Below are 26,026 nucleotides of genomic sequence, written 5' to 3' on the forward strand. Positions count from 1 at the left end.
TTGATTACTTCCCTAGGTCTGTTATTTCCTCCTCAAGTTGAATTTAGGTTCATAGGTTCATGGATTTAGAGCTAAAGGGGAATTGAAAGGGCAGCTAGGTGATACAGCGGATAGAGCGCCAGGCCTGGAGTCAGGAAGATTCAAATCTGGCCTCAGAGACTTACTAGCTGTGTAATCCTAGGTAAGTCACTTAACCCCATCTGCCTCAGTTTCCTCATCTGTAAATTGAGCTGGAGAAGGAAATGGCAAACCACTTCAGTATGTTTGCCTAGAAAACCCCAAATGGCGTCACAAAGTGTTGGACATGACTGAAAAAAAATTACTGAACTAGTCTAACCTCATTTTAAAGATGAGGAAACTGAAGACCAGAGAGGTTAAGTGATTCACCCAAGAACATACAAGTAATTAGTGTCCGAAGCAGAATGTGAACCCAGGTTTGGAATAAATTAGATTTGAGGAAATCCTAATCCTAATTGATAATCCAGATGACAAATGGGGGAAAATCATTGGAGATCACAAATCAGAGTTTTGAGAAGACCTTTATGTTGGCACATCCTCTCTAATTCTCTTCTAATAAGAAGATAGTGAACCCTCCATTTTCTCTCTCAGTAATTCTAACTAATGGGTGTGGCCCATTGTAATTAAAATTCACAATGCAAATACAAGTTTACTAAGAGCCTGCTCTGAGGAAAGCACCATGATAGGTCACATAAGGACACAAAGATGAGTCAGATGTGGTCCTGCCCTCCAGGAGCTTACATTATGATGCATTGTGGGAGTGGCATAAAACAGGAACACAAATGACGTAGAGGGTTAAAGTGCATGAAAGGCTGAGGCAGTTCAAAGGAAAGAGGAATCACTTTTGGCTGAGGAAGAAGGGGGAGTATAGAATTTTTAAAAACAATGAAATGTCATGAAGTTAATACAGCAAATGTCATTAACTTAATACATCTAGTCCAATACAGGACTTGGACTAGTGAACCTTCCAGCTCTAAATCTACAAATCCATAAATTAATGTCAAATTAGTAATATAGAAGCAGCTTCGTGGCATAGGGGATAGTGTTCTGGACTTGGTATCAGGAAGGGCTGAGTTCAGATTCTAACTCTCGTACTTCCTAGCTATCTGTGTGACCCTGTACAGTCACTCAATTGCTTTCAGCCTTAGTTTACTCGACTGCACAATGGGAATAATAATACCATCCACCTCACAAAGACGTTGTGAGGATCAAATGAGAAAATAGATGCAAAGTGTTTTGTAAACCTTACAGCCTATGTAAATCCTAGCTATTATTTTTGTTATAATAAAGTTGCTGCCAAGTGATGATGTTTTAATAACTAGGTGAGACGCATTCTTTTATGTACTTCTTGTCTACCTTTATAGAATGTAATCTCTTTGAAGGCAAGCACTGTTTCATTTATCTTTGTATCCTCAGAACCTAGCACATAGTCCTGTAGACTTGTTTCAAGTTTATGGAAGTACATTGATTAGAGGATCACAGGATGGACAGGCATGGATAGGTTGGACAGAGCATTCAATGGATGGAATCTCAGATACCTCTGAGAATTTGAGGCTGTGAGAAGACATCTCAATTTGGGCTCCACACCCCCACCCCATGTATAGAATACTTTTTTTTTTTTTTTTTTGGTGAGGCAATCGGGGTTAAGTGACTTGCCCAAGGTCACACAGCTAGTAGTGTCAAGTGTTGGTCTGAGGTCGGATTTGAACTCAGGCCCTTCTGACTTCAGGGTCTGTGCTCTATCCACTGCAACACCTTGCTGCCCCTAGAATACTTTTGCAAATAAGTAGAAGGTGGGAAGCTCTATTGTTTCAAATGTTGGAGGCTGATGAGTAGCCAAGGGGACTTTGTCTTTTTTTTTTTGCTTTTTGGTGAGGCAATCGGGGTTAAGTGACTTGCTCAGGGTCACAAAGCTAGTAACAGTTAAGTGTCTGAGACTGGATTTGAACTCAGGTCCTCCTGACTCCAAGGCCAGAGCTCTATCCACTGTGTCACCTAGCTGCCCCAGAACAACAAGACCTAGTTTTGCAGTTTACCAATAGAATTTTTCTTTCTACTTCCTCTACTTCCATTAATCTCTGATCATCAATGGATGTGCAAATAGCATTCTTTTCATGTAAAGTGTATTCTAAACCAATTTTCTTCAACTTTTCTGATTACACATACATCTGTCAGAAAAAAAAACTATTTGGAACTATGTATGCGTATTTAAATGCGTATTTATTTATAAATTACATATGCCTGGAATATAGTCAACATTTAATAAATGCATGTTGAATGAATTTGGCCTATTAAATTGGTTACACATGCCCTGGCAATCTTGTTAAAACTTTCATTTGCTTAGCAAACTCATTTCTTGATTTGGACAAAGGTAAGCTTCAGTCCAACTCAGTATAATATATAGGAATCAGATTCCGAATCAGTAGAGACTGAGTTACTAAGGTTTCATTTCCTCTATGAAGTAATAATACTTTTTAATTAGGAAGAATAATTCACCGACGCCATGGGGCATTCAGTTTTCATTAACTTCCATTCTTTGTTGCACTTTCTTTGGAGCTGAGCAGAAGTATAACCCCTTCCCCAACTAACACACTTTTCAATATTTGAAGATAGCCATCATGTGCTAAATCTCCTCTTCTCTAGGTGGAGCATCACTACTTAATTCAGTATGTTATGTATATGTCATGGTCTACATCCTTTCCCCATCTTGTCAGCCTCTTTTGGAAATCACTTTGCTGTGTCAATTTGTGTGTGTGTGTGTGTGCCTGTGCGTGTGTGTACCTGTGTGCCTACACACACACACACACACACACACACACACATGCATGTGCACATCTACATTAGATGAGTGGATGTGGTCAAGAATGGGTCTGAGGCTGGGCATGAGATATAATTGGTGGGGGAACTCCCAATGTGTAAGCTCCTTACTCTAATATAGATTGGCAGCTCATCTGAAATTTAGTCTTAGAAAGTTATTTGGAGTTGAGAGCTGTCAATAATAGCCTTTGCAAAATATGTGGCACAGAATTGAATTCAGTGTGTTGTTGTTTAGTCATTTCAGTCATGTTTGACTCTCCATGATCCCATTTTGGGGCTTTCTTAGCAAAGATACTGGAGTAGTTTTCCATGTCCTTCTCCAGCTCATTTTTACAGATGAGGAACTGGGGCGAACAGGATTAAGTGACTTGCCCAAGGTCACACAGCTAGTTAAGTGTCTGAGGCCAGATTTGAACTCAGGAAGATGGGTCTTCCTGATTCCAAGCCCAGTGCTCTATCCACTGTTACACCTAGCTGCCCCACTCCAGATATACTCTTACTTAAATTACATTGGAACAATCAGCCCTCTCATTCTAGACAGTATGCCTCTATTAATGCTTAAGAGTATGTTTGTTTTGGCTTGTTTTGGCTTCTGTGTCTTACTGTTGATGCATAGTGAGCTTAGAATCCACTAAGACCTCCAGATCTTTTTTAACATGCCCTGTTACCCGGCCCTGCTTCCCCCATCTTGTATTTTTACAATTGAGTTTTTAAACTTAAGGATAGGACTTTGCATTTATTCTGAGTAGATTCTGTCCTCTTAGATTCAGCTTACTGTTCTAACCTATGGAGATTTTTTGGGGTCCTGACTCATCCATCATATTAACTGTCCTTTCAGCTTCATGGTATTTGTAGATTTGATAAGTATGACATCCATCTCATCATCCAAATCATTGTTTAAAAAAAAATGAGCAGCACAGAGCCAAGGACAGATCCCTAAGGCGTACTTCACTATGGATGCTGTAAGCAATTATCATTTCACTGTGCATGCTGTAGGCTATTAACATTTTAATTCTTCCTCTCAAGGTTGATTTCAGTCCGTTAAACATTTCTCTTTGGGTTTAACTATTCACTCTTTCAACCACTTTCAAACCCATCTAACTATAGCATCATGTGGTCCAAAGTTCTCCATTTTGTCCATAAAGTTACTATGAGAAACCTTGTCAAATGCCTCTTGAAATCAAACTGTATTGTGTCCATGACAGTCACCTAATCATTTAGTCTAGTAGCCTTGTGTCAGAAAAAGAAAAGGAAATTTGTCTGGCATGAAGTCTTGATCAGTCCATGCTGAACTTAATGATGAGCACTTCTCTTTCTAAATGCTTACAAACCATCCCACTAATAACAATATTTTACCAGAAAATAAAGTTGTTTGCCAGTCTGTTTTTATAGAAATCTTCCCCTTCCCCCTCCACCAAAAAAATTAGAACATCTACCTTTCTCTAGTTATGTGATCACAGTATATTTTCAGAGCTAGAAATTTGATCTTATAAATAATCTGAGGCCCAGAAAGGCTGACGTGAGTCTCATAGGTGTGAGAGGGCATGTCTAACATTCACATAACTCTTATGTTCTGGGATACATGTTCCATTTTTTTATGTTTCTCGTGAGAGCACTGAGAGCAGCCAGCAGTCACGTCCACTAGATCTTTCTATATCCTGGGATGTAGAATTTGAGGGCTGGACTAACTAATCTTTAGTCCCCCTTCCTGCTCCAAGAATCTGTAACCCTAATTCCCAGAGCATTGAGCCATCTATTTATTAATGTGGAGCTGTATAATTTCACTTCCTTTTCTTCTATTACAGTATTTAAAAAGAAGGTGTTTGGAATGGGATAGTAGCTCCCACTTCTATTTTATCTGTGACCACTAAAATGTTAGTTGGTCCTCAATCCAAGGTGGGAAAGAAGGGACAGCATAGAGCTAAAGACCACACTTGCCATGGGTTTGGCCCTCTGTGCATAAGTTGAAATTTCTTGGACAGAGGAATGAGGAAAGGCCACAGCTGAAAGATCCCCCCAAAGGGAGTGACTAGAAGTTTGTGAATTGATCATAGGTGGATTGACTTGGTTGCTGGGAATTCAGGATATTGAGTGGAAGGTGCCAGGGGTAGACACTGGTGCCCACATTATAAGCAGGGGTTGGCAACAGATTCCAAGAGTTTGGGGATCAGGCAGAGATGTTAATTGGGGATAGGTTTAAAGGCTCCTTACCAAGCTAACAGAGAGTGTCTGATTTGTGCCTAATTTACAAGATTCAGTTCCTTTGAAGTCCTGTGTAATGTTGGCCCCACCTTCTACCAAATTAGCTGCGGCTATTGGAGAATTGTTAGATCCTAGATCTAAAGGCTCAAGGGACCTCAAAGACCATCTAGTTCAATTCCTTCATTCAGGCTCAGGAAAGTTGTGACTGGCCCAAGGTCACCCAGGTGCTCCAAAGGCCCCACTGGCTTCCTATTGCCTATAGAGCAATAATCAACCTCATTTATCCTCACCTTCTGTGCCTTCCAAAATCTCTCTATCCAACTGTATTCCCCAGCAAAAGCCTTCTATTTCAGCCAGGCCCTTCTCCTTACTGTTTCCAAAACACACCATTTAATGATCATTTATTGAGTCCCTACTATGTGTAAGGCATTCTGAGTGATCTGAAAGAACGTGTTGCTTCTTGAAAAATACGGGGAAAATTGGAGTTCGAACTAGTGTTGGTGTTGATGGAAGGAGGCAGGACGGGAGGTAAACCGTGAGTTTGAAATGAGTTTCACCTTGTGTGGAAATATCCAGCAAATAGTTGGAGATATTGTACAGAACTGAAAGCAAAGCTAATTAGAGTGTCATCTGAGATTCCTAATAGGTCTCTAAAACTTGTTTGCTTTCCAATTCTAGTTCTCTGTGAGTTACTCTGAAATAAATTTCATTTTTATTGGTAGCTTTGATAAAAGAGGTCAATTCTCAAGAAGTCTCCCTTTCTCTTACAGGCAACAGTAACAGATGTACAATTTGGCCCCATGAGATTCCATCAAGATCAGCTTCAGGTAATATCAAAACACTGGTGATCTTTCTTGGTCATGTCTCACGTTCCAGCTCATTTGGTGACCCTCACTTTGCACAGTCAATGTGGTACAGAAAAGCTTTGTGGAAATCAATTAAAACATTTTTTAAAGAAATTTCGTTCTTGAAACATATGAGCTTGCTAAATATAGAAGCTTATTTATGGTGGTTCTTTTATATGGTCAATAATCTCATCTTGATTTGTTAGCTTTGGAAATTCAGATTTTCATGTGTTAGATTAGCTCAAAGTGTGACCCATCTGTGCCCTCTTTATTTATCTGACTAAGAATCAAACCTGGCTTCCAAATTCTATTCACACTCAACATGATCTTCCCCTTTCTCATACTCCTGGTCTTCAAACGGGTAATGGATTTTGGATTCTAATTAATAGATCAGGAATAATGCAACAGTGCTCAGCAATGGAAATTATTTGGTGCTGTCTGCACTGAAAAGCATTAAAAAAAAAAGCAAGTGAAAATGTATGGGTTGTTCAGTCTTTTTTTGAAAATATTCAACAAATTTCATCCATTTCAGCAAATACCTAACATATACCTACTATATGTAAAATATGCAGATGGAATGCAAGTGCTAGGGGCTAAAGTGACAAATATGTTCCCAGTCCTGAAGGAGCTTATGATTGTGAGGGGAGGTAAGATGTCTTGTCAGCAACAGGGGAAGCTCCTTCATTGTTACCTGAAAAGCAGAAAGTCTGAGCAATTCTTGATTAGAGAACATCACCCTGCTGTTTTCATGTTCATCCTTCACAGAATTAATCCCAGACCTCTTGATTTTCCCAAGTTTATTGAACCTCACTTGGCTAATTCTTTGATGCTCCTGGTCTGATATTTCCTTGGCCCTTTGCATCCACATTCTCTTGTGTTCTCATATGGCATGGTCTTCAGCTTCCTTACCTGTTTGGCCAGTCTGTATCTATTCCAGCCTGCACTGGGCAATACCTATAATAGGCTATGTATTTCTCCTCTTCTCTCTCTCTAAGAGCATCTCCCTACCTTCCCAGAAAGGAAATCCTTAGCTGATTTTCTGTACTGTGTTCACTCCTGTCCATGTACTTGGGGTAAGTCCAGACAGAAATACTAAGGTTCTGCCATAGTGGTCTTGCCATGGATCACTGGGGAGTGTAGAATACCCTCCATCTCAGACTTTGGGTGGCCTCAGATTCATCATGATATTATTGATATGATATATCCATCAGAGCTACCATGTTTGAATCTGCAAATTCTGTGTCCAGATGAAGGACTCTGTCAGAAAATCCCTAGTTCTCCCAAAGCAGCTCTTGTTCCCATTATAACCCTGGATATCACAGGCCTCCATACATTCTGTAATCTAGCCATCCTCACCTATCTGTTCTGATACAAAACACTCCATTTCCCATCTCTATGCAATTGCATAGGCTGTTCCCCATACCTTGAGTGCCCTCCCTCCTCATCTCTGCCTTCCTTCAAGATTCGGCTTAAATGCCACCTTCTATAAGTGGCCTATTCTGGTCCCACCAAATATAGTGCCTTCCCTCTCAGGTCACCTTCCATCTTGGGTAGACCTGTTTATTTACATGTTGTCTCCTGCCCTAGAATGTGAGCTCTTTGAAGGCAGGGACTGCTTTTTCTGTTCTTCTGTTTGGTTACCACAGTGCCTGGCATATAGTAAGCAGTTGATATATACTTGTTGAATAATTTCACCCTCCCTCCTTTCTTTCCTATTCCCTAAGGTGGTAAGCAATTTGATATAGGTTATATATGTGCAGTCATGTAAAACATATTTTCATATTAGTCATGTTGTGAAAGAAGAAACAGAACAAAAGGAAAAAAATTGCCAAAAAAATAGTGAAAATAGTATGCTCCAATCTGTATTCAGACTCCATCAGTTCTTTCTCTGGATGTGGATAGCATTTTACATCATGAGTCTTTTGGAATTGTCTTAGATCATCACAATGTTGCTTTTACTGTGTACAAAGTTCTCCTGGTTCTGCTTTCTTTACTCAGCATCAGTTCATCTAAGTCTTCCCAGGTTTTTCTGAAATCTCATCATTCCTTATAATACAATAGTATTCCATTACATCAATATACCACAGCTTATTCAGCCATCCCCCAATTCATGGGCATCCCCTCAATTTTCAATCCTTTGCCACCACAAAAAGAACAACTGTAAATATTTTTGCACCTGTGGGTCCTTTTCCCTTTCTTTTTTGATATTTCTGCATCTGTTTCTGTCCAATCCCCATTAAAGACTTCCTCTGGGGCTTTCTTACAATTCTGCCCCGATTCAGAGAGGGTTCCCTTAGGTGATGCTTGAAGCCCATTTCTAAATGGCCCACTTCCTCACCGAGGTCAGTTCACCCATAGACATGAAGACCACTCTTCTCTTTAGCTGTCTTGTTAGGGCATCTTCCATACCCACAGGCTTCCCAAATACATCATCTCAGCCTGCCAACAATGGTTTATTTCTGGGTTTTGGTGAGTGCTTTTCCCTTAGCTTTCAAGTCAAGTTATGCCTCTTTATTGTACCTAGCCTAATGAGCAGAATGATTTTTTAAGAAATCAGACCCCTTAACAATGTCCCTGATGTTATATTTCATTCCATCAAGGCAACTAGATCCCCTTTCTCCCTGCAGTAGAATTTTGTTTCAAACATTTTGTGCATATACCTCCACACTGAACAAACCCCTCTTCACCAACTATGGGTTCTAATCTCAGTTTTTCCCTAACTTCATACTCCATACTCATTCCCTTTGAAAACTGCAATCTGAAGGAACTAGAATCCACCCAGACCTGCTTATCAACTGCAATGAACCTGGTCCAGGTCTCCTACAAGCAAGTGGAGGCTCACCACTAGATGTCCAACAACCTTTAAGGTAGAGATTGACCATAGTTGTCCATATGACCATTGCTAATCCAACTATATTCATTTTAGAAATTGGAAGATAGAACTTCAGGGTTTTCTCTGATCGTTCAGAACCACAGCTTCCATACTCTTGTCCCTTCCCTTTGTTGTATGCCCAGGGTTCTGCTGGTCATTGCTCTAGAAGGTTCATGAGAACCTCGAACTTCAATAAATTGTTTTTGCAACCAGCCCCAATGTTCATAAATGGCCAGGAAGAATTCGTGGTTCTGAAAGTTCAAAACTTCTGATAGTGGCATGACTAGAGTGCCTAGTGAACTGAGGAGGCTATATATAGACTAACTAAGCATATCTGGAGTATCCATGCTCCAGAGCTAGTCCATATGTTCCACAGACAGTACCTTGCAAGCTCTGCACCTAGAGGGCAGAAAGTCACTCTAGGTGGAAGAATGGTATCAGAATTTCAACCTTGCCTGGGCAAAGTAGGCTAGAAAAGCAAATGGTGTCCAGCAATTCTTGGGCACTTACTGCTTGTCTGCTTTAAGGAATCAGCCTTGGTTCCACTGAGTGTCTATTTTCAAGACCCTAAATGGCTAATTAATTCATGTTCCTGATCTGTGCCTTTCTTGGTACTCTGTATCTGTTTTCCCCTCCCTATATTATCCAGACTTGCTCTCAGTAAAATACCATGGGTTGGACTTGATAAACACCCTGGATTTATTCGTAAGATCATACCTTTATAGCTGGAAGGGTCTCACGGTCCATCTACTCCTACCCCTTCAATTTACCAATGAAGAAACTAAGACCCAGGGAGAATAAATAATTCGCCTCTGGTCATATAGGTAGTGAGTGTCAGAGGTGAGATCTGAAACCAGGACCTCTTGACTTCAAAACCAGTGTAATGTTCCACTCTCATGCTGTTTGATATTTCTCATCCATATTTCCTTTGCTACTATTTGGGAACAGACTGCCTGGCCAGACCCTGATTTGGCCTCTTAAAGCATAGGCCCTCTCTCAGCCCTCATCTCCTACTCAGCAGCAACAGGCTGGGCAAATCTGGGAATGGTAAAAAAGTGATTATGATACATAATACCGTAAGATGAATGCACCAGAGCAATATGAACCAGAGCTAACTATGCACTTACAATTAGCTTTCTTTGGAGTATTTGCACAAAATTTGAGCTACTAATGCTGAATGATTCTGTAGAATTCTTTAAATTTTAAATTATTAATTGTTCTAGTGGAATTATTTAAATTATTTGAAATCTTAACTATGTTTTATATTCTGAAACTCATATTTGCTCCACAATGGACATGATTACTTGAATAATACAAATGTTTGAGTGTTAAAGTTGATTGTAATAATAGCAAGACATGAGACCTAAGGTAAAACACTTAATAAATATTTGTTGTATATCAATTAATCATGCATTTCCTGAGTACCTACAATGTACTTAACAAATGAAACAGACACAATTTGTAAACTCATTAAGTATATTAGGCAAATTGAGGAGGGAAGACATGTATAAAAACATTATTTCCTGGCAACTGTAATATATCCTCTCCCCCCAAAAAAGTTTTATATATCAATGAATTTATTAGAAGAAATTTTTATGTGTTTGTGCTACGTTTAAAAATGTTTTGTATCTAGATATGTATCTACATAGATATAAGTTCATATTTAGATAGATACAAGTATGTATGTATATATGTTTATATATGCATCCATTTCAAAAAAAAACTTGTCATTGGACCAGTATGGGGAGAAAGATGCTGAAGTCACAATCTGTGGTTGGTTGAGAAATGTTTGTGTTCCTTTGAATTAGGTACTTTTAGTGTTTACCAAAGAAGATAACCAGAGTAATGGATTCTGTTGGGCCTGTGAGAAGGCAGGGTTCAAGTGCTCACTTGCAAAGAATCCTCAGTCTGCGCTCGAAAGCTTTCTGGAAAAACATCATGACATCATCATCATCGATCACAGACATCCCCGGCAGCTGGATGCGGTAGCATTGTGCAGGTAAGAATGGGCCTCAGCTCATTGATAGAAAAACAGATGAGAGGCACCAGCAGCATACCTTAATGGATGGATGGATGGCAAACATTGGAATCAGGGGCTGACATGCACCAACTCTAGGATCATGGTCAAGTCTCTTGACTTCTCAGTATCCCAGGTCACTTAATAAGTCACTGAGTAAGTCACTTAACTCTGTTTGCCTCAGTTTCCTCATCTGTAAAATGAACTGGAGAAGGAAATTACAAACCACCCCAATATTTTTGCCAAGAAAACCCCAAAATAGGGTCACAAGAGTTGGACACGACTGAAAATGACTGAACAAGAAAATAATGTTCTTGAGTTATATATCCCTGCAGAGTGTGACTATGTAGTGAGTGTAGTCCTATGAGTGGACTAGCAGGCACAGATCAGAGGTTTCCTTCAATAAAGTAATTTCTTAAAGGAGAATCTTTAGCTTGGTGTCTGATGAAAGAAAGTTCCGAGGGAAGAGTCAAATACATTATAGTAGTAGTAATAATAAGCGTAATCATAATAATAAAAATGATTGACCCTCATTGTGTACTTTAAAGTTGACCTAATGCTTTAGATACAGTATACTCTGTGACTTATTATCTCCATTTGATCAATGAGGAAATTGAGACTCAGAAAGGTTAATGGTTTACCTGTGGTCACCCAGTTATTAAGTACTAGAGTTAGGATTTGAAATCAGGTTTTCTTGGCTCTTAACACCTACATTTTATCCACAAGTCTACATTGCCTCTGTATAGATGCATAATTAATTATGGATGCATATCTACTGAAAATTAATAGTTATTTAATGTGGCCATTTTTTAAGAAAGGAAAATTTAGATTTTAATAAAATACAGTATTTTCAAACCTTGGTTAATTGGACCCCTCAAATAACATGATTTGGCAGGAAATGGGACCTTTAATTTTGTAGGATAGTAGATATATTCAAATAGCGTATAATCAAGTTTCTAAATAAGAGATCAGAAAACAAGGTTTCAAAATGCAGGTCTTTCTTTATAGAGATAATACACCAAACCACTGTCAATCACTAGTAACTTGGCTAAGATTAGTTTATCAAACCTCCTTGCCTATTACCCAGCAAAACCCTAAGGAAAGGTAGCTGTGTAATATTGAAAAGAACATTGACTGGCTGGTGGGAGACATGGGTTCTTGTCCTCTCTCTCTTTTTTCACTTGCTAAGTGACCTTGGGCAAGTGACTTTGTTTCTCTGGGCCTCAGTTTCCTCATGAAGGGATTGTTTTAAGTCTCAAGTTTAACATACTATGAATGTGACTCAGGATTGCCTAGTTTTAATGGGAGAGGAGACTGACTTCCAAATTCTGTTCTCACTAAACTTAAATAGGTTAGACTAGAGTGTCAAGAGCAGCTATAAGGGGATCAAATTCAAATAGAGATGGATCCCTGCAGGCTGCATATTGACTTAGAAAACCACAAATTAACATTATCTCTGTTGTGTTTCATTTTTGTTTATTTTGTTAAACATTTCCCAGTGACATTTTAATCTGGTCCAAATCCAAAGTTGATACCTCTGACTTAGAAGACAAGGTATTCAGGTATGGAAGGAATGCTCTAATTGGGGAATGCTGGGTGATCAGGAAGAGATCTGAGGAAGGATAAGGTAGTAAAAGGAGGAGGATGGATGGGTAGATCCTAAAGAATCACTCTGCCACCTTCAACAGTTTTGTCCATGTCTAAATATCTTTTTGTAATACTGCACACTGAAAAATTCATCTTCGTGTTGGTGACCCTGAAGCCTTCTAAGAGAGTAAATTATTAAAAAAAAAATTGTCATCCTCATTATCTGGTACTTGACTTCATATAGAAAAGGACACCATAGTGCTGCACATTAGAAAAGCTTTCAATAACTAGAGTCTATTCATTCAATACAAAAACACCAATGGAATGGATGAATGAAATGCTTGTTGAGCTCTGCTATGTAATGGGCACTGTGATAGGTACAAAGATAAAGAAGATATGGGCTTCAGTCTCATCGGTTTTACAGTTTAATAGGAATAGACCAATTAAGAAAAGGGTTGTAGTGCTTTACTCTTAATTGACCAGAAACTTTAGTTAACCAAAATATCAAACTCTTTGAGCATTCTACCTAATCAAGATCCAACGGTATTATAAATAATACTTTTTATTGTTTGTGAGTACAGAATATCCACTGTATTATATAATGCCAAGGTTATAGAGTCAGCTGCCCCAACTGTGATTTGTAATTGTTAATCCACAGCAGGTTGATTAGAAGACACTATTTTTAGGGAGGAGCATTTCATTAAATGTCAGAATGGTCAAATGATAATAGAAGTAAAGCTATGCAGCTATCTGTTGAAGACATTATTTTTTGGATTTTTTTTTAAAAAATTGTTCAATGAGAGGGGTTAGAGGGAAGGACAGATTAATAGAAATGCTTGCTAATTAAAAATGAAAATAAAATTATTTCAAATAACAAGTCATGATATTTATGTAATACTTTAAATTTTGCTAGACACTTTATATACATTATCTCATTTGAGTGTTACACCAACCCTGTGAGGCAGGTATGGTAGGAATCACAATCCCTATTTTAACGATAAGAAAATAAACTTAGAGAGGTTAATTTGCCTATGGTAACAGCTAATAATCATCAGAGGCAGTTTTTGAACTCATCTCTTCTTAACTCCAAATCCAGCACCCTATCAATTATTATTCTATACTGCAGTAAATCAAAATGGGTTTGAAATGAACCTTTAGTACTACCAAGCCAAGAGCAACCCATTTCCTTGAACCTCCTTCAAATTCTCTGAACAGAAAGGGATCCTGGCAGATCAGTGATGTTATTTGTGGGGCCAAGTAGCCTGATGTCCTAGGAATTACTGCTGGTATCCTTCCTACCCCACCCACCAGTTTAAATCTCTGAACTGTTCCCTGATTTTAAAAACTTCGATCTTTCTTAGTTGATAGTGAATACAGTTGGAAGAGAGAATGGAAGGCACTTCAGCTATATTTTAGAGCTTGCAACCTGTGCTTCTCAAACTGCCCACCTAGTAACCCCCTTCATTGGTTATGCTGCCACTCAATCGCATTTAAAGACTACAAGCCCCAAACAGCCTTGCAAATATTTTGGCAGTATATCAACTCCTGCCAGAATTTTCCCTGCTAAAGACCACCCTTCTGTCTCAACAACATTCGGCATAAAACCATCACAAAATACTCTGAAAACTTTAGGAAATGTAGAAAACTTACTGCTCCCATCAAGAGGTTCCCCTCCCCCAGTGCTTTCAAAATGTTTCCACATCTAATTGATGTTTTGCAAAAATTACTGAGTATTAATTCATTTAGTAAAATTCTTGTGATGATAAAGAAATAGAGGAGAAACAGCATGGGGTAGTGGTTAGAGCTTGTTGGCCTTCAAGTCAGGAAGACCTGAATTAAGACTTGCCTCTGATATGATTGACTGTGTGACCCTGAGCCAAGTGACTCAGCTTCCCAGTACCCTTGGCAACAAAGACTATTAAGTTATAGATAAGTTGCTGATCTGCATTGGTAGAGAGAATTTCCTACATTGATGAAATGAGAGGTCTAGGCCAAAAAAAAAAAAAAGATTATTTTAGAGATTATAAGAATAATTAAGGACTTTATTTCACTATTTTGTGTCACTCTGCCATTCACTTCCCTATGTTAAATCTCTGTGCTTTATTTCACTGTTTTTAATTTTTTTCTCTATTATTTATTTCCCTATTTTATATCTCTGCTATTTATTTCTCTATTTCCCTATTTTACCTCTGCTATTCATTTCCCACTATTTCTGTATTTTATATCTCTGCTATTCATCTCCCTATTTTATCTCTATCTGCTATTTAACCGATTGCATTGTTTTCTATGTCTCTGCTATTTATTTCACTATTAATTTTCTGTTTTATATCTCCCTGCTGACACTCATGTAATATCCATAAACACTATCTGAAGGTCTTTTGCCTTTCCTCCTCCAAAACTGGGCTCTCTTCCTTTGTTTTATAATGATAAGTTCAAATGTATTTGTTTTTGTTGGGTTTTTTTTTAAAGGTATTTTAGAGCTGATTTTGAAGTATTTTTGGTTTTTATTTAAGGTCTATCAGAACAACTAAATCCTCAGAAAACACGGTTATTGTTGCTGTAGTACGAAGGTAATTTTTTTTTATGTCAAGAATCACATGAAATGTAATGTTTGTTCATATAAAAATATAAGCACTTTGCATAATGTTAGAATGCTGGGTTATGTGACAAGCTTCCTCTCTGACGTCATAGTTCTTCCTTGTTTCCTTCTGCTCATTGGAGATTTTAGCAGTGTTTTCAGCTCCATTTAACTCTGTGGATTAAACCTCAGATCAATTTCTAGACTCTGAAGATTAAGTCCTGACTGCTTCTGGCCTGCAAAGTAGACAAGCCTGGAGAAAATTGGCTTCCTTAAATGACTGTATTGGTCTGTGAGCTGCCAGGGAGAAAGAGGCATGTCTATCACCTTGGGACACTGGCAGGGTTGCCTTGGGGTGGGACCTTGTGTTTACAGTTGTAGTGAAATCCTGTCTGTTCTTTAGCTACTAAAGCCAAACTCTTCCAGCTCAGGGGGTAGTACAAACCCGATGTTATTTTTAGGAGTAATTCTTCTCTGGCTCATTGACTGAAACAGTTTCATAGCCACGTCTCAGGATTGTAGGTCTTGTGGAAGTGTGGGTTTGGTTTTGTTGTTTGTTTCTGAGTGAATTGGAGAAAGAGGTGAATTTCAGAGCAGCATGGCCTTGGAGAATGTCTCTGTGTGTGTGTGTGTGTGTGTGTGTGTGTGTGTGTGTGTGTGTGTAGATAAAGCTCTGATATTATATGTCTGATACAGAAAATGTTTTTTAAAAAAAAATCAGTTTGGTTGCCAGATCAGAACCACATAAAGTTATCATCTAAAAGTGTATTCTTAAACAACTTTAATGTTTCCAAGAGGTGCAGAAAGGAAAAAAAAATACCTAAATAAGGGAATAAACCTTTAAAAATTGGGGACCTCTGTTCCTTTCGGATGATCATACATCTTAAACAGGAATATATTTGTACTGGACCCCACTGTCTTCTGTACTAGCTAGAAAAATGTGTAAATGAAAAAGATGTCCGGTTTGTAAAGTGTTTCTTTAGCCTTGGGTGATATCTCTCGAACCCCTCTAGATGCTCCTACTTTCTTCCCCTGCTTTGCTAAACTTTGCTTCCTCCTACTGGAGCTCTCATTTTTGAGAGAATCCTAAGGCCATTGTGAAGTTTCTTTTCTCAGAAGTCAAATTGAATCAGCAAAGACTTATTAGTTAACCTACTACATGCCAACCAACCCTGTGCTAGGCACGTGGAGGAATGTCAAAGAAATAAAGAACATGGCCCCTGCCCTTATAGGACCTTCCAATCTAATGGGTGACATGCAGTTGATAGTGATGGTATTGGGTGGCAAGGAGAGGAAGCAATAATAGGTAGGAAAAAGTAATCATGTCCTTGCAACATAAAAATGCGGGAATGGGTTAAAAAGAAAAATATGTGATCAGGGAATGTTTAAGTATATATTAAATAGCTTCTTTACCTTTATAAATAGAAAGAAACTGGGCTTCTTATCATTAAAGATGTTAATTTTTTTAGCCAAAGGAATTTTTTAAAGATGTAACTAAATAGAAAAACAAAGGGAGAGGACTCAAGTTAGGATATTTGTAGTGTGTTTATAGCAAAGCTGACTGGTTAATATAATTTTCACATTTTAAAGCAGCATTGTGTTCTGGGGAAAAAAATTGAGAGAGAATAACCTCTCCAAAATCTTTTTTAGGCTTTAAAATACAATCCTGAAAGGCATGATGATCTTGTTTAATTCCGATTCCTCTAGAAATCACTCTGCTTTGATTAGAAATATTAACATTATTTAAGGTTATGAGTAGATATGAAAGGTAACTAATACTAGTATTTTACCTTTGTCATTTTCTTTTGAAGGGGGGAACGTGAAGAAGCATCTATTATGCCCCTTATTGCTGCTGGTTTTACAAGGGTACGTAAAGGCATCTTTGTCTCTGAAGTTAAAGTATCATGCAGGGAAATTGCTTTAGGGTATCTTATGTATAAATAATTTTTATTATAAACTCACTAACAGTGTCAACAAATACAAAGAAACAAGTAAACAAAACAAAGAATAGAATCCTAACTATAGACATGCATAGAGTAAAATATGTTTGTGGTTTTGTTTTTTTTTTAAAGAAAAAAATATATAAACTTTAACAAAATAATAGTGACAACAACTTGATGACTTTGGGTCTTTTTTACAATCTATTTTCCTCTTGTGCACCTACAAAGCTCTGTTGACAGTTTTAAATATACATAGTAGTAGTCAGGTGGTGGCTGTTTTTCTAATTTGGCCTCTTTCATTTTGCATCACCTCATAGAAACATTTTTTCTTTTCTTCAGATTTGAAGTTTTTCACAGCCCCCTGCAACACTGTTCTTCCATAATTTGTCCAGAGAGTCCTCCAAGTGTTGAACACAGAAGTTGTTTCCATTTTTTTTTACCGCTTAGAAATAAAGTCACCACAAATATATTTGTATAGATAGGTCTTTAAAAAGAAATCCTTAGGATAGAGTAGTAATTATAGGATTATTTGGACAAAAGGTAAGATCCATTTGATGCCACTAGACTCCATGTTGCCTCAAAGGTCCCAGAAAGATTAGACCAAGGTTTGGCTTCTTCAAAAGGTGATGGGATGCCTATTTCCCCATTGACATTAAATTGTACTCTTTTTCATTATTATTACAAATTTGGTGAGTATAAGGTGGCATCTCAAAGTTGGTTTTATTTTCATGTCTCTGATTATTTGAGTTTGAATAGTGGGTAGAGAGCTAGATTTAGAGTCAGAGAAGAAGAATAGTTCAAATTCTGTCTCAGACACTTACTTAGCTTTGTGACCCTGAGTGAGGGTCACACCACCCTCACTCTCAGTTTCATCTGTAGAATGAGATTAATAATAGCACCCACCTCACTGGGTTATTGTGAGGCTCAAATGAAATATCATATGTAAAGTGCTTTGCAAACCTGAAAGCACAATATAAATGCTGCTACTACTACCACTACCGCTACCACCACCACACCTACCACCACTATCACCACTACCACTACTACTCTACTACTACCACCACCACTACTACTATTACTCTACCACCACCACTACTACTACTTGTGCTTATTTGTGAGAAATTGTTCTAATGGATTAAGTAGACAACGAAGATTTTGAATGGTAATACTCCTTATCTGGACTTAAATTATGCTTTAGCAAATGGTTTGTATTTTCTTTCTTTAGTCCCTTTAAAATAATAATTGTAAATGTATCTGAGTATGATAAAACCCTCTTTAATGGGGATACTTTAATTAAAAAATTATAGTGTGGAACATTTTATTGTACTTGTTGCTTCTATGAATATAGTACTTAAGACCAATCCAATTTAATAACATATGATAGTCAAGGTAACTGCCCTTACCCAGTTGGTTCCCTCAAGGATGTGACACTAAAAACTACAAACCAGAAGTCCGGGTAAGCCAGTACACTCCCAAGACCAAAAGACCTGAGTTAAAGTCTTCAGATAAAAAAAAAGAGCTTCAGAAGTTGCTTACTGGGACTTTGTGTGTTTTGGTCATGGACCATGAAGTCTGGTGTGGGAAGCTCCAATCTACAGCTTGTCCTGCCCTGGCAAGTATAATAAATCTGTGTAATGGAGTTTTGAGTTAGACTTACTCAAAGATAAATATCTGCTTAACCCAGAAGTTTGCAAACATTGAAGCCTCATTACTTTTTACCTCTGTAGATTTAATTCCAGTGGAGGTTGATGGTGGGGATTGCGTGGGGAGGGGGTGCAAAGAGATTCTACCTAGATTGAGTCTTGGTTTGTTTGGCTCTCTAAGATATTCAGAGACAAGTTGAGCTCTACATTTTTGTCACTAGTTACTGTAGCTCAGGTGTTTTTAACCTGGAATCTGAGAACTTGTTTCTTTAAAAAGTATTTTAATATTAATATTTTAAAATATTTGTATAACCATTTCAACACAATTGGTTCCCATTATATTTTTATGTATTTTATTTTATGTATTTAAAAGTATCATTCTGAAGAGGAGTCCATAGGCTTCACCAGACTGAAGGGATCCATGATAGCCAGAAATTTGCAGAGAACTTTACATATATCATCTCAAATTTGAGATGTGATCATGACACTAAAAAGGTTAAGAACCGCAGCTTTGACAAATGCTCCCTGACTGCCCTTAGTAGTCTTCAAAACAACTGCTTCTGGCTTGTATTTCCAAGCCAACGTTATTTTGTAAATATCCATCATTTCTCATGGCCTTTTGAAGTTTCTGCTTTCTACCTATGTGAAATTTGGGGAAAATATTTTATTTTTCCCTCTAGGCTTATTCTGCTCAACTAAGGTCATTTGAGTTAATTTTAACTTCATTATCTTTACAAGAACTTTTTCAAAGGTTCTTGACATACTGGTATGATCTGGGTTACCTGTGGCTGATAACTGGCTGTATTTCTTAAAGCATATTAACTAAGAGGTCCACCAAAACAACTCTAAATATCTAGAAGAGATCTCCAGAGCGAGGGTCTAGAGCCCACACTTGCATGGTGTCCTTGCTTTGAGCAGCTGTAGTTGACCAGTGAACCAAAGCAATCCATTCCCCAACCATGCAGTCTTACTTATTCTAGGGAGCTTTATGCCAGGGCCTCTTTTCTATGCATGCCTGAGCTAAAATCTCCCATACAAACAGCACAAGACACTTTTCCAATAGTCACATTATCAGCCTTTACGATGTTCCTATAATAGCAACAACAATAATAACTATTTACATAGCACTGTAAGTTTTGCAAAGCTCTTAACATATATCGTCTCATTTAAGACTTACAGCAACCCCTGTGAGGAAGGCACTGCAGGTATGATTAATCCCATTTTATAGATGAGGAAACTGAGGCTCAGAGAGGTTAAATGACTTGTCCACATTCATGCAGGTGGTGGATATGTGTCAGAGCCGGAATTTGAATGGAGGACTTCTTTATGCCAGATCCAACATTTTCTCCAAACAAACAGCCAGTCAGTTGACAAGCATTTATTAAATGCCTGTGGTATGTGTCAGGAACTATGCTAGGTTCTAGGGATACAAAAACAAAAATTATGTAATTCCTGCCCTCAAGTTTGTTAGGGGAGACGTGTATACGTGTAAGTCTATACAAAAAATGCAAAATAAATACAAGGTAATTTTGGGGGGGGATGGCACTAGTTAGTAGGTAGGGGCAGGGCAAGATCAGGAAAGATTTCCTGAAGGAGGGGGAATTTGAGCAGAGTTTTGAGGGAGGCCAGTCAGGGGTGTGTTGGTAAATGTTTAACACCCACCTCTCTGAAAAGCACAATGTACTTGTAAGTTTAATTTGTGTTATTAATGTTTTTCTCCATCATCTTCTCAAGACAACACAATGAATAAAGCAATAAATCAAGCCCTGATTTGTAATGGTTTGCTGATTTTTGAAGTGTGAATACTCCCATTGAAAATTTAACAATCAGCTCTAGGAGCTAGTTCCAGCACAGCCCTGAAGCTGGGTGTTCTAATTGCAGAGGTGAGGAGGGAGTGCACTCCAGGCATGGGGAACAGCTAATGCAAAGTTCAGCCACCTTGTTGCTATGAGAATTAAGGCAGAAGTACCATCACTTAAGAATCAAAACATGGAGGAAAAATAACACAGAAAGGATAAATAAATACATGTCTTCATGATAAAACTATTTAGAACGATTTCTAACTACGTATCTGTGTGTGCATGCGTCAATCTTCATGGCATGACCAGATGAGGAAGCAAACAGTTTGCACGGGTGACCCTATCTTTGTTCATGAAAACACACATTCTTTTTCCTTGCTTTGTGTAATTCCCTCCCTGGGAGCAGTCCTGGGCAGATGGCACGCATAGTGTATGGAGACAGCCCATTTCAGCAAGGAAGGAGCAAACGATCGTTCTCCTCAGTTGAGCTCCCTTTCGGAGTCAGAACCCTTTTGTCCATCAGTTGACCTCTGCCTGGTCAACATGCATGGCTGCCCTCTTACCTAAAGCACAGAGGTCTCCCCTGCCAACTTACGGCCAATCAGCTCTGCTTCTGTATGCAGGTTGGCTGAGTTTTCTGGCTATTCTCAGGCCATCTCTTTGACATAAGAAGTGGATAATGAGTTCCTCAACCACATGAGACAAAGTTGGCCACGCAGTCAAGCATTGACTGTCGTGTGAGACGGCGAGCAGAGCAGCAAGCTGCCTGCTGGTCATCTTTGTTTTAGCAACTGATGAATTTTTACTGATCTTGTAATAGCTATACCTGTCTGTATACTTTATAATTAATTTAAAGGCACAGGGGCTTATGCTGTCTACTGCTGACGGATTTCAAATTGGGATTTTTTAATGGCTTTTGGTGTACACAGGACAGGCATTTAAATAGAAGCAAATCGCAAGTAGTAGGGAACATAGAATGAAATGGGGAAAAAAAAACACTGATTAACGTTGACTTGTGGAAATCACTGCTAAATGCTAAGCGTACAAACAGAGAAGTGAGGCTGTATCTGCTCTCAAGGAGCTCATACTCTACTTGGAGGAGGCAGCATATGAAGGAGCTCCTAGCAGGTAGGAAGACCTAGTACTTGGGTTTTGGCAAAGTGAGCACCAGGGCGATGGCAGAGCAAATGGTTTACCATGCCAAGAGGACGGTGGAACCAAGGGTCAGAGGAAGAGAAGGAGGAAGAAGAAGAGGGGGAGGGGAAGAGAAGGAAGTAGCAGTGTAGTAGTAGTAGTAGTGGTAGTGGTGGTGGTAGTAGTAGTAGTGGTAGTAGTAGTAACTGGCACATGTGTTATAAGATTTTCTAAGTTCTTTACAAACATTATCTCATTTGATCCTTGCAATATTGGGAGATAGATACTATTCTTATCCCCTTTTACAGATGAGGAAAGTGAGGCAGACATAGTTACACAGTTAGTAACTGTCTGAGGCTAGATTTGAACCCAGGTCTTCCTGACTCTGGAATAGAGTTGTACCTACTGTCCATTCAACAATGTGGCCAAAGTCCATTCGACAATGTGGCCAAACCAAAAATGTAGACAAAAGACAAGGTTTAATAAATGTCACCCGGTGTGCTTTTATAGTCTTAATGAGTGCTAATGAAATACTCTGGGCAGGATAAAAAAGGTGGCTACAAAGAATGCAGTAGCTTCCAAGATGACTTTGTAAAACATGGTTTAATGGGCAGTTTTCAAGGATTAAGAGTTGGCTGGGAACTTTGTGAATTGTTTTGGTCTCTCTGAAATATTTGTGCCCAAAAAATGTTATGGCTAAAAACAAGTTAACCTCCCTAAGCAAGGAAATGAGATTTATTTTCCTCCCATGAAAATAACAAGTAGATTGTTTAAACGAGACCTATAAGCATTGTTTGCGGATTTATGAACTGAGCCAGAGTGTATACATTGTGAAATGCATGGAAATTCAAGCACATTGCAACTTACTGATGGGCAGGAGGTCAATGCATTTTTTTTAAAAAAAATTTATTTAAGAAAGGCAAAGTATTGTTTTTCAATAAAGAATTAACCTTGACAAGAAAATGTAAACAGGAGCTTCAATAATTAATTGTGAGGTGTTTTTTTTTTCCTTACTGCAGATTTTGGGCTTTTGCAGCAACGTAAATAACGTGAACTTCTTTGACCATGAGTATAGTGATAAGGCCAGTAAAGATATTCAGACTTAGAATTACTTTTTTTTTTAAAGAAATTTGAGACTTGGACTTTCGTTTTTAAAAAAATGTTTTCTCCACCATTTCTGATGAATAATATTATGAAACACGTTGGAGGTTTTTGCCATAAGCTTTTTAGTGAGCTTTCTAACCTGCAGTCCTGTCCAAAGAGATTTATTAGTGAGAATTAATTTCTTTTGGTTAAGATAATATAATGATTTACAGAAACGCATTAAAACCAGAGTGATTCCTGCCTTTCTGTTTGCAGAGATACATAGAGAACTGCAATATCATGGCCTGTTACAACGAACTAATTCAGCTGGAATTTGGCGAGGTGCGGTCACAACTTAAACTAAGGTAATTCTGTCACTTTGAACAAGCATGTCAGGACAGAGTGATGCAGTGAGGGTGACTTTGTAGCTATAATTGACTTGTTATTTGTGGAATTGGAGATTAATAAATGCCTGGCTGTCCAAATTGCCTCTGCCAACTTTTACTGCCTATATGGAATTGTCAGGGCTTTCTTACTGGATAGTCTGGCCAAAATAACCATTAGGTGGATACCTAAGTGATTGCCGTGTCATGCTTAAAGAATACCTATAAATGGTTCATTGGCAGCCTGGGGAAACCTGAGATTGGTCATGGGACCACTGCTATTTAAGAACAGCAATAATAATAACCCACATTCCCTTGTGCTTTAATTTTACAAACCACTTTCCTTGCAAAGGGTCCTGGGAGGTTGATAGGGAAAGTATTATTTGGCCCATTTTACAGATCAGCAAATTTAAGCTTAGCAACTGGCCAGGCTCACACAATTTGTTATTGCTACTGCTGAGTCAAATCCAGGTCTCTTGACTCAAAATCCAGTATCCTTTCTGTTTCCTCCAGTTCAACACTTCTTTCACCTGTGATTTAGATGATTGGGTATTTAAGGACTGAGTTCAATAGTGATTGTTGTTGTTCAGTCTTTTCAGTCTTTTCTGACTCTTTGTGACCCCATTTGAAGTTTTCTTGGCAAAGATATTGGAGTGGTTTGCCATTTTCTTTCCCAGCTCACTTTACAGATGAACTGAGGCATTTAACTGAGGTTTAAGTGACTTGTCCAAAGTCACATAGCTAGTAACTGTCTGAGGCTGGATTTGAACTCTGGAAGATGAGTCTTTCAGATTCCAAGCCCAGGGCTCAATCAGCAATCCACAGAATTGTTAAATAAACTTAAGGATGTACTTCATAGACCCAATTCACTTCAACTATGTAAGTATCCTACATCTGGTAATCATGCTGAAGAGGGTCTTGGTCGTAACCCACCCGGCAGAATTTCTCCTTTTCAGCTGGATCCATGCAGGCCACTAATGGGATATAACACATAGAATCATAGATCAGGAGCTGGAAATGAATTTAGAGGTCATCTAATTGAGCCCCCTCATTTTACAAATATGGAAACTGAGTTTCAGTAGGGTTAAAGTTATGTGCTCAAAGCCACATAGTAAGTGGCAGAGACAGGATTAAAATCCAGGTCCCTGAGTCCAGAACCAAAATTCTTTCCCTGTACCATACTGCCTCTAATCAATGCTGTTAAGTGGCTCAGGAAACAGTTAAATTTATTATAGATGTCTTCTATTTGATTTAGGCAAAAATCAGTCTTCTAAATCAGGGATGATCCTATGGGCCCTGATGAAATTATCCCGTAGGCACGTAGAAATGTGAAGCTGTGTTATTTAGTGGCATTGATCGGAGCATGATATTCAAGACGGCAAGATCACAGTTTCAATCACCATACGATCCAGTTAACACCACAAAAAGGAAACTCTGTTTCCTGGCCACAGGTTGCCCAGTGAGCCCCAGACAGTCATCTCATCAGTTCATGCCAACAGGGACCAGCCAGTGGAGAGTGGATGGCTCAGGAAACCCATCAACACTCCTGGAAAAAACAATCCAGAACCCTGTCCTCAGCTGTCACTGCAAAAAATAGATAGGAATTGGTCTACTAGGGCTGACAGGCTTTAGTTCAACTTATCAGTGAGAGATGGTTGACAGAGTCTCTTTGACCCCTTGAAGGAGACAGGAAGGGAATTAGCATTTATCTGGTGCCTACTGTATGCCGGGCACTACGCTCAGTCCTTTTTATATTTTATCCTCACAACATCTTATAACCCTACGAGGGAGGTGCTATTATTATCCCCATTTTACAGTTGAGGAAAATGAGGTGAACAGGTTACATAACCTGCCCAGGGTCACACAATAAGTAAGCGTCTGAGGCTGGATTTGAACTCGGGTCTTCCTGACTCCAGACTCAATGCTCTATGCACTGTGACACCTTGCTATATTCTCATCAGCTAAGAAAATGGCAAGAAACCACTTCTACATATTTCTGCCTCAGCAATCTCATTAAACATTCCAAGTTAGTCTACTATGTTGCAATCATTAAAAAAAAATTGGGTTTCTTCATCTAGTTTTCCAGTGATAGAAGCAAAGGTATTTTGTGAGGCACAAAAAGTGGCTGGTGTACTCTTTCTTGTCAGAGAGTTCTTGATTCAAGGGAGATAATTGCAATAACACCCATACAACACACTCCTGCTACAGAATTGGGGAGATGTCTCAGGGTCACAAATATTTTATTAGGACCAGTGTCTCAAATGAAAATAGTCAATAAATATATTAAGCATCTACTGTGTTGCAGGTGGGAAGCCAGGCGGCACAGTGGATAGAACACTGGAGTTGGAATCAGGAGGACCTGAGTTCAAATCCTACTTTAGATACTTACTAGCTGTGTGACCCTGGATAAGTCACTTAGCTCTGTTTACCACAGTTTCCTTATCTGTAAAATAAGTTGGAGAAGGAAATGGCAAACCACTTCAATATATTTGCCAAGAAAACACCAAATGGGGTCTCAAATTTTCAGACACTACTGAAAAGACTGAACAACAACAAATGTTCCAGGCATTGTGCCTTACTGAGCACGTTGCTAAGCATATAAATACAAAAAAGACAATTTTTGCTCTCAAGGAACTTAGAATCTAACAGGGCAAGGCAACACACAAAGGAAAGCTGAAAGATTCCAGTCACTGCTGATTTCATATCACAAATTAAAATGATGCGTGTGTGAGGACTGGGGAAATCTCTAGTCCTGGCTCCGATCAAATCAAACAAGCATTTATTGAACACTTAGTCTTCTTGACACCACCCCCAACAGATGTCCATTATCAAGAATAACCATGACCCCCATTTCTCTTGCTGTTCTGTCACCAACCTCCAAGTCTAATCAGAGGCTAGATCCATGGAATCTTTCTGGTTGTTAAAGAATCAAAAATGAATACATTGGGCTGCGTTTTGGAGAAACCAAAAAATGCTTTATGACCACGCCTTTATCAAAACATGGGATAATAGCTTGTGAGTGGAAAACAAACAAACTCAAAACCTCGTCGTGTACACTGTTAGTACTGCAAGGGAGAACATTTAACTCAACTTAGTCATTTTAGAGAT

The 26,026-nt window shown here is 38.6% G+C and overlaps 1 protein-coding gene across 3 annotated transcripts in view; it reads left to right on the forward strand.

Moving 5' to 3' along the window:
* Positions 1-26,026, forward strand: part of PDE8A (phosphodiesterase 8A) — a 262,392-nt gene that overhangs the window by 154,272 nt on the left and 82,094 nt on the right. For all 3 annotated transcript variants that reach the window (XM_027852080.1, XM_027852081.1, XM_027852082.1), the window contains exons 2-6: positions 5,808-5,864; positions 10,563-10,753; positions 14,872-14,928; positions 16,748-16,802; positions 22,812-22,900. In XM_027852080.1, the coding sequence (XP_027707881.1) occupies positions 5,808-5,864; positions 10,563-10,753; positions 14,872-14,928; positions 16,748-16,802; positions 22,812-22,900 (449 nt within the window). The remainder of the gene's footprint in view (positions 1-5,807; positions 5,865-10,562; positions 10,754-14,871; positions 14,929-16,747; positions 16,803-22,811; positions 22,901-26,026) is intronic.

Source organism: Vombatus ursinus, unplaced genomic scaffold (assembly GCF_900497805.2).
Source record: "Vombatus ursinus unplaced genomic scaffold, bare-nosed wombat genome assembly UNPS02009205.1, whole genome shotgun sequence".
Taxonomy (NCBI): domain Eukaryota; kingdom Metazoa; phylum Chordata; class Mammalia; order Diprotodontia; family Vombatidae; genus Vombatus; species Vombatus ursinus.